Source organism: Populus alba, chromosome 11 (assembly GCF_005239225.2).
Source record: "Populus alba chromosome 11, ASM523922v2, whole genome shotgun sequence".
NCBI classification, from domain to species: Eukaryota; Viridiplantae; Streptophyta; class Magnoliopsida; order Malpighiales; family Salicaceae; genus Populus; species Populus alba.
Window position 1 is genome coordinate 6,536,026 of NC_133294.1, and position 9,663 is coordinate 6,545,688.

Genomic DNA, 9,663 nt, shown 5'->3' on the forward strand with positions numbered 1-9,663 from the left:
AAGATAACTTATTAATAGTTAAAGGATCATTTACTCAACTATCATGTGAGCCTTTCCATAAATACATGTGATCTATCCATATAAAATACTCATATGGGTCGGTTCAGTGTACATATAATCTAACAAGCTCATAAATATTAGTTCCAAGTATTCCTCATACCTCAGCTTATGAGAACAATTGCTCTTTTTCAAAAAGAAAAGAACATAATATGTATCAATCTCAACAACTCTAATTAATATATAACCTTAATAAATCATCGACCAAGAACATTTAGGATTAATGCTTTGATACAATAAGATTAACTCTTATTAAGGTAATTACATTATCAAGAGATGATTCATCACCCTATATGAATTAAAAAATATATTGCACATGTTCTCAAGTAGTATTGATTATGAAATTCTTATGCGATGTGAAATAAGATTTGAAAAGAGTTTCAAATTTTATTCAAATAATCAATGACTATAGTATTGAAAACAAACATAATTTGACAGAGCAGATACATTATATGTCATAATGTCTAAATTAAAAAATTCTTAATGAAGAGATAATAATTACATTGAGAAATTTCTCATTTAAAGGTTATTAAGTAAAATCACTTATGACTTTCCTAATATTTTAGAGATCATGACACGTTGCTAAACAATGCACTTAATCTTCAAATATAGATCAATCAATTGTTAAATTGATAATAAATTAAATTATTTAATTTATTTAATTTAAAATTATGATTTATGTTTGGGAAACTTATTAAGAACCTAATAGGCCATGCATATTAAGAACCGTTAATTAGAAATTAAACTCAGATAATTAATCAAGTGTGACTTAATTATAAATAAGTTTTTAGAAATTAATGAGTATAATGTAATTTATAAAGGGAATTACAATTCTAAACCTAAAAAAATCAAGTAGGGACTTGATTGCATAAATTTTTAAAATTTTCCTAAAACAATACATGTAATATTATTCAATGGGAAAATTGATTTTTTATCATTTATTAAGATATTAGTTTTTCTCTATAAATAGAATGTTATGCTTTATATTTGTAGTGAGAATTGTACAGATGTTACAGAACATACATATAGAGAAACACTCAAAATAGAAAATAGAAAAAGCTAGCACTCAAAGGCATAACAATGTATTTCTCATAAAAAAAAAAAAACTTTTAGGAGATTTATCACTAGTGGTTCTTGTGTTTACTATTAAAGGCTAGACACTTGAATGACTTGTGGTTTGTGATAATTCAGTCTTAAAAAAGCTAATTAAACCTAAAAAAAAGATTTAATCTTCAAATAATCTTTGTTAAAATCATAAATGATCCTAGATTGTCTAACGAGATTCTTAGGGCTCCTGGAAAAATTTAAATTTATCATTTATATTGTGTCTATGTGCTTTAGAAAACCCAACATTATCAACACAAATACAAATGCTCAAAGAAATTTTACCCAAGAAATTGATGGCAAATATACATTTACTAATTACCCAAAACAATAGAAAATAAAGGAGCATTTAAGTCAAGAAAACACTCCCACATTCATATGGTAGGGCTTATAAGATTATCCTTTGGAATTTTTTTTTTACTTTTCATATGCAACCATGCTTGACACTCTCAATTTACTTTCCTTCAAGAAATCTTATTTACATACTAGTTCTATCCACCTCTTCTATATTCATAAAATTTATTCCACCAATTTCATCCTTCTGATTTAACCTTGGATGATAATACAACTTATAAGAAGTATATCCATTAATCACTTCAATCAAACCTCTAAGATTTTTTTATTATTATTCTCTTGAGAACAATAAATAATTTCATATTTGAGTCATGCATTTGACTTGTATGAATGGAGAAGTTTATATGCATTTAAGATTTACCAAGCTCAACCAAATAATAATAATAATAATAATCATCACTGCATAATTATTTCACTTGTTTGCACTAAATTTCACTATTAGCAAAAGAAAACGATAGTAATATTTTTCTTTTTTTTTAATTAGAAAAGGATAGCCTACTTTTTCATCCATCAAGTTTCTAATTGTTTTCCTAATAATGGTTGGAACGAAATACATTATTCATTCAGCAGCTTTTGTCTTAATTTAATGTGGTCTCAGTGGCATGTATCATAATTTCAAAGCTCACAAAAAAATCAATGACAATCTTGTTTTGTTCTTTGTTTGTTAAGGAATAATTTGGTAACACTTTGCAAATATTAATCAGTAATACAAGTGTGAAAAAGTTAAATAAACAAGTTATTTGGTTACGAAAAGAAAATACTGATCAAAAAAAATAATCATGTTTTTTTTTAACAGATCTAAATGCAATGGACTTACCTTTCTTTTTATGAGATAATATAGATTCATAAGTTTGTAAGCAATCTACTGATTATTCAACATGTATAATGTCTAAATCCTTGCTTTCTTTTATGAACGTTACCTTTTGCTAAAATCTTTCAGGCATAGATAATAAAATCTTTCTTATAATTCACAAGTTCTTTATTGTTTTCTCCAATATTAAACCTCAGATTTACAATATTGTTTAGCATTGCATAAAACTCATTAAAAGATTCATAATCTAGCATTCTTATCTCCTCAAAAGATTTGATGGAGACAATAAAAAATATATCGTATTTGCTATGTGAAAATAGGGATAAAAATTATTTTTGTCCCTATATTAAAAAAAATAAGTTAACTTTTGTCAATAACCCATCTTATTATTGGAATTTTGTATATCATTCCAAACTCAATTTGATTTTTATTCTTCAAATTTTTTTTTCTCGGCATTCTTCATTTAATTTGATGTTCTAGATGATTTTCGGTAAGTATGGACATGCAAATTTTTTTTTTATTTTTTTTTAACTTCTTAGACCAAAAGAATATACTGACTCTAGAAACTCTTGATTCTTCCTTCCTCTCTCTCATATTATTCTCAAGAAGTTTTTTCCATGTCTTACATATTTATGTTCAATATAATTAAATATGAATATTCCATTGAGAATATCCAGTTATATATATATAGACACACATATGCGCGCAACCACAAATGCTCACTATTTCATACAAATGGGTGTATGTAATTATAAAATATTTTATAACTTGATTTTATAGTTTTCAAAATAAATTAATTAATCACTATAGTATATAAGAAATTAAAATAGTTCTCTGATAATGTTGACTGTGCTTAATTTAATAGTATTTTCCCTAAAAGAAACTTTCTTTTCTCATTAAACTTTCCATCCTATCTATTTTTTTTATTTCTTAAAATAAAAAATTCAAATGAAAGTTATAAATACAAGAACTAAATAATAATTTATAAAATCACGAGGACTAATTAATTATAATTTTCATAAATTATAATATGACCAGAGTGTGCAGTATTTTATTATTTTTATATCTGAATGTTTAGTTTTTTTAATTTTATCTACTTAAATTATTGACCTTTCAATAGTTTTTTTATAATTTTTTCTGTCGTTAATTTAATATGTTAAGTGTCATGTGTGTGTGTGTGTGTGTGTGTGTTTGTGTGTGAAGTTGACTGAGGGTGGAGTAGGCTTGTCGTTTCGCCACCTAATTAGTCATCCTCCCTTGTTTCCTTTTTCATCGATTTCGGCGCTATTAATTCATACCGCATGGCATGGATGGACGTATAATTGTTGATTTTTAAAAAATATATATTTTATTTAAAAATATATTAGAGTAATATTTTTTTTATTCTTAAAAATTTATTTTTAATATTAACATAATAAAATAATTTAAAAACATTAAAAATATTAATTTAAAAAAATAAAAATTAATTTTTTTTAAAAAAACTTTTAAAATAAAAAAATAAATAAGCTCTTAGGATCAAAATATTAAATGCAATATGATAATGTTTGTTTTTTTAAAAAATAAAATTAAAAATTTTATGTTTTTTATTTTAAATTATTTTTTGTATTTTTAGATTATTTTTATATGTTAATATAAAAATAAATTTTTAAAAATTAACAAATATATATTTTTAAATAAAAAAATTAAAAAAAAATAACTTTTTCAAAATTCAAACTCGATCTTAAGTCAAGTCATCGGTCACGCTACTGTATACATTTGCGTGTTGGATGGAACGAAACCTAATCGTTCCATTGTCTCTCTCTCTAGTAAGAGACTAAATTTTAAAATAATACTTTGACGATCGCTTCTTCTTGCATGAAAAAATTGTTCTCATTACATGTGGCTGCGGGGCTCACTCTATCATATGCATTTACTACTGAATATTCTTCAAATCATTTTTAAGACCATATGCATGTATAGAGATCAAATCAGAAACTTAAATAACTTGTAATAACTCAATCTTAAAATAATTATTCAAGTCAAAAAATATATTTAATCTTCATATATTACGTGTATATGTTTTGAGAAACCAAAAATTACCTCCATGACATATTTTAAATAACATGTGCTAATCAATGATACTGATTAGAAGGGAAAATAAGTGCAGTTTGGTGAAAAACAGAGGAGGAATCCATTCCTCCATTGTTGACAATGGTGAAAACATCTATTTCAATCCTCAACTACGAGCTATTACATGGGAAAGTCGAACGATACTAATCCATTCCTCCATTGTTGACTGCCATCGTTTCTTGTCTCGCTCTATGGTTTTTCCTTGGTCGACCGTGAGAGAAGAAACATTTCGTCAACTGTCAAGAAAGAAACACAAGAGTACAAGGTTTCTCTTGTAGGTGGTTTGGTGAAAAATCCCAATTAGCTCTTTCTTTTCCGCATTCAAACAACACTTGTGTTGACGTATTGCCATGAGCCCTCCTTTTCTTTTTCTCTGCGTTATTTTTTATTTTTTTATTTTGTGGAGGGACTGTGCTTTAGCTTATTTTAAGGTTTCATGGAGCCCGATCTCCTAGTATAAAGGAACGCCATTAATTTGCTCTTGCTTTTATACACCAAATTCAGCTACCTACAGCTTGAAACACACAAACTGTCACTGCTAAACATAACATCATCATCATCATCATCATCATGAGTTGTGTGGAGGCATTTCTATTACTGATAAGTTGCTTCATTGTTTGTTTGGCAATTCCCCATACCAACTCAACTGATGAATTAGCACTCATGTCCTTGAAAAAACACATCACATTTGATCCTGGTAACATCTTGGCAGATAACTGGTCCACCGCTACGTCTTTCTGCAGTTGGATTGGAGTCACTTGCAGTGCTGGCCACCAGAGAGTCACAAGCTTAAATCTTTATAGCATGAGGCTTGAGGGCACCCTCCCTCCTCAGGTGGGAAATCTCTCATTTCTAGTCTCCATAAACCTGAGCAACAACAGCTTCCATGGTTACCTGCCCCGTGAGCTAACACACTTGCATCGCTTGAAAGACATGAATTTGGCATACAACAACTTTGGTGGAGACATTCCTTCCAGCTGGTTTGCAATGCTGCCACAACTTCAACACTTGTTTCTCACCAATAACTCTCTCGCAGGTTCCATTCCATCGTCTCTCTTTAACGTCACTTCACTGGAGACACTGAACCTGGAAGGCAATTTCATTGAAGGAAATATTTCGGAGGAAATCAGGAATCTCTCTAACCTGAAGATTTTAGACCTGGGACACAACCACTTTTCTGGTGTCATTTCTCCCATACTTTTCAGCATGCCTTCTCTACAGTTAATTAATCTCCGAGCTAACAGTTTATCTGGCATTCTTCAAGTGGACATGATCATGAGCAACATCCCTTCCACCCTGGAAGTGCTTAATCTGGGTTACAACCAGTTACATGGAAGAATTCCATCTAATCTGCATAAATGCACAGAACTTCGTGTATTAGACCTTGAAAGCAACAGATTCACAGGAAGCATTCCAAAAGAAATCTGTACTCTTACAAAGCTCAAGGAGCTATATCTTGGTAAAAATAACTTGACCGGTACGTACCGTTCCACTACATTCCTTACGCGCGTTCAGTTCTTGTTAAATTACAAGTGTTTCTCTTGCTACAAGAATTCAAATACTTTGGTAGCGTTCTAGTACTGTAGTTTCCTTTTCTAGACTGTATAAAATAAAGAGAGGGATGAACTTTTTCATCATCTCGCCGGTCAGATTTCCGTTATTTTGTATGTTAGTTAGGCCAGTAATTTTCCCTCAGACCGTTTTCTAATTAGATCAAGTGTCACTGATGCTAACACTGACATTGCAGGTCAAATTCCTCGTGAGATTGCGCGTCTTGTTAGCCTGGAAAAGTTGGGCTTGGAAGTCAACAGTTTAAATGGTATCTTCCACATCTTTGTTTTGACATTCTAACACTAGAGAAATCACTGTACTAATTGATAGTGAAAGTACAGGAAACATACCGCGGGAGATTGGCAATTGCACTTATCTCATGGAAATACACATGGAAAATAACAATTTAACAGGTACCATACTATGCGTTTTTACTTGTAGCGTAAGATCCTTGTTACTCATCTTTATCTCCACGAGTGTATCTTGTTGCGGCCAGAGGCATACTTTTCCTGCACTGCATCTTTTTTGAAGCTCTCTAAATGAATTATGTTGATGTTATAGGGGTCTGATAGGGAAGAGTTGTTCTTATGGCAGGTGTAATACCGAATGAAATGGGTAACTTGCATACACTACAAGAACTGGACTTGGGCTTTAACAATATCACTGGCTCCATTCCATCTACTTTCTTCAACTTCTCAATATTGAGAAGAGTCAACATGGCTTACAACTACCTTTCAGGCCATCTTCCATCAAACACAGGTTTCGGGCTTCCAAATCTTGAGGAGCTCTACCTAGAGAAAAATGAACTTAGCGGACCAATCCCAGATTCTATCAGCAATGCTTCAAAACTGATAGTCGTAGACTTGTCCTACAATTCATTCTCAGGCATAATTCCTGATTTGCTTGGAAATTTAAGAAATCTGCAGAAACTCAATTTGGCTGAAAACATCTTGACCAGCAAGTCTTTACATTCAGAATTAAGCTTTCTCTCGTCTTTGTCAAATTGCAGGAGTTTAGCTTATTTAAGGTTCAATGGAAATCCATTGAGGGGTAGGCTTCCGGTTTCCATTGGGAATTTTTCTGCTTCTCTTGAAGAATTGTATGCTTTTGATTGCAGAATTACAGGCAATATTCCTAGAGGAATCGGCAACTTAAGCAATTTGATAGGCTTAATCCTCCAACAGAATGAACTGACCGGAGCAATTCCGAGCGAAATTGGAAGACTAAAACATCTGCAAGATTTCTCTCTGGCAAGCAACAAATTGCAAGGACATATTCCCAATGAGATATGTCATTTGGAGAGATTGAGTTACTTGTATCTCTTAAAAAATGGGTTTTCTGGATCACTGCCTGCATGCCTGAGTAACATTACATCTCTTAGAGAACTCTATTTAGGCTCCAATAGATTCACATCAATACCTACTACCTTTTGGAGCCTAAAGGATTTGCTACAGATAAACTTGTCTTTCAATTCTCTAACTGGTACTCTCCCATTAGAGATTGGAAATTTGAAGGTTGTGACAGTTATCGATTTCTCAAGCAATCAACTGTCAGGTGATATCCCGACCAGCATCACGGGCCTTCAAAATCTAGCTCACTTGTCCTTATCTGATAATAGAATGCAGGGTCCTATTCCTTCATCATTTGGTGACCTGGTAAGTTTAGAATTCCTTGACCTATCAAGAAACAGTCTCTCTGGAGCTATCCCCAAGTCCTTAGAGAAACTTGTACATCTTAAAACTTTCAATGTGTCGTTCAATCGATTGCAAGGAGAAATTCTTGAAGGGGGACCATTTGCAAACTTCTCCTACCGATCATTTATGGACAATGAAGCATTGTGTGGTCCGATTAGAATGCAAGTCCCGCCATGCAAAAGCATCAATATTCATCGACAATCTAAGAAGGCTCGTGAATTTGGAATAAGGTACATTGTACCGGAAATTGCGTTCATAATACTGGTACTTGCCCTCGCAGTTATCATCTTCAGAAGAAGCCATAAAAGGAAAGTGAGTACTCAAGAAGATCCGTTACCTCCTGCAACATGGAGAAAAATTTCGTACCATGAGCTTTATAGAGCAACAGAAGGATTTAACGAAACCAACTTGCTAGGCACTGGGAGCTGTGGATCAGTATACAAAGGGACTCTTTCAGATGGATTGTGCATTGCAGTAAAGGTTTTCCATTTGCAGCTTGAAGGGGAGCTCATGAGATTTGACTCTGAGTGTGAGGTGTTGCGCATGCTTCGCCATCGAAATCTTGTCAAAATCATTAGCAGCTGCTGTAATCTTGATTTTAAAGCCTTAATACTGGAGTTCATACCTCATGGGAACCTTGAGAAATGGTTGTACTCTCACAACTATTATCTTGATATCTTACAGAGGCTGAATATTATGATAGATGTGGCATCAGCATTGGAATATCTTCATCATGGCTGTACCAGACCTGTAGTCCACTGTGACCTAAAGCCCAGTAATGTCCTGATAAATGAAGACATGGTTGCACACGTGAGTGATTTTGGAATTTCAAGACTTCTAGGAGAAGGGGATGCTGTGACACAAACATTGACTCTAGCCACTATTGGTTATATGGCACCAGGTGATCTTTCTATTTTGTTTTTCAGAACTTACCTTTTTTACATAGACAATTACATGTTCAATGATTCTATATTTTCTTTTGAACTTCAAGCATATCTTATATTTTCAAGCAATATTAAGATGGTTGAATTAATTACCCCAAATCGGAATGCAGAGTATGGATTGGAAGGGATTGTGTCTGTGAAAGGTGATGTTTACAGCTATGGTATTTTCATGATGGAAACATTTACAAGAAAGAAGCCTACAGATGATATGTTTGTAGGAGAAATGAGCTTGAAGAATTGGGTCAAACAATCCTTACCCGAAGCAATCACTGAAGTTATTGATGCCAATTTGCTGAGTGAGGAAGAACATTTTGTAGCTAAAAAGGATTGTATAACATCCATTTTGAATTTGGCCCTAGAATGCTCTGCAGATCTGCCAGGAGAGAGGATATGTATGCGAGATGTTCTTCCTGCTCTGGAGAAGATCAAGCTAAAGTACAAGAAAGATGTTGAGTGGCCCTGTTCCAGCTATGTTTGATCTTTTCTTCTATCATCTTTTTAGAACATGTAATCATGCAACCCTCACAAGCAATGTCCAGAAAGCATGCATTAAAGTGTCGAGGGATTTGCAAGTTTTTTGTTACAAATAATAATGACGATTACTGCATGCTGTCTGAGTGGATTGCCGAGAGCTTCTACCATTCAGAATCAGATTTGTGAGAGGTTAACATTCATAGCATGGCAATCACTGTATGATTCAAATGAATGATATAAATGGAAAAAGTTTATGATTCCTTCTTTGCAATAACATGCACACATCTTTTCCAGGTAAAAGCTATGTCTTTGATGAAGCCTTGCAGATATACTCTGCCTTGTCGCCTTGCAGAGAAAGGTGCTGTATCAAATTTAGATACTGATGCAGTAAATATAGGATTTATAGAAAATATAGGTCGGGTCAGCACCAGGACACCAACATACATACCCTTCTCCTGAGAATATCCTAGAGGTATATTCTCCTACAATAGCTTAAAACTCTAATCATTGTTTTAAGACCTGAACCTGGTTCAAAACTCGAGTTTCATGTGTTTTAACTAGATCA

At 32.6% G+C, this 9,663-nt stretch overlaps 1 protein-coding gene across 1 annotated transcript; it reads left to right on the forward strand.

The window, feature by feature from the left end:
- The first annotated feature begins 4,935 nt into the window (after nt 1-4,935).
- Nucleotides 4,936-9,347, forward strand: LOC118051873 (uncharacterized). The gene is made up of 5 exons (XM_035062628.2): nt 4,936-5,912; nt 6,183-6,254; nt 6,328-6,399; nt 6,581-8,581; nt 8,735-9,347. Exons 1-5 carry the CDS (start codon nt 5,006-5,008, stop codon nt 9,100-9,102), a joined length of 3,420 nt encoding a protein of 1,139 aa, XP_034918519.1. The 5' UTR covers nt 4,936-5,005; the 3' UTR covers nt 9,103-9,347.
- Nucleotides 9,348-9,663: the final 316 nt, after the last annotated feature.

Coding starts and splice junctions, on each gene's coding strand:
- LOC118051873 (XM_035062628.2), top strand. CDS start 5,006: ATGAGTTGTGTGGAGGCATTTCTATTACTGATAAGTTGCTTCATTGTT. Junction 5,913..6,182: donor TGGTAAAAATAACTTGACCG/GTACGTACCGTT, acceptor CTGACATTGCAG/GTCAAATTCCTCGTGAGATT. Junction 6,400..6,580: donor GGAAAATAACAATTTAACAG/GTACCATACTAT, acceptor TTCTTATGGCAG/GTGTAATACCGAATGAAATG.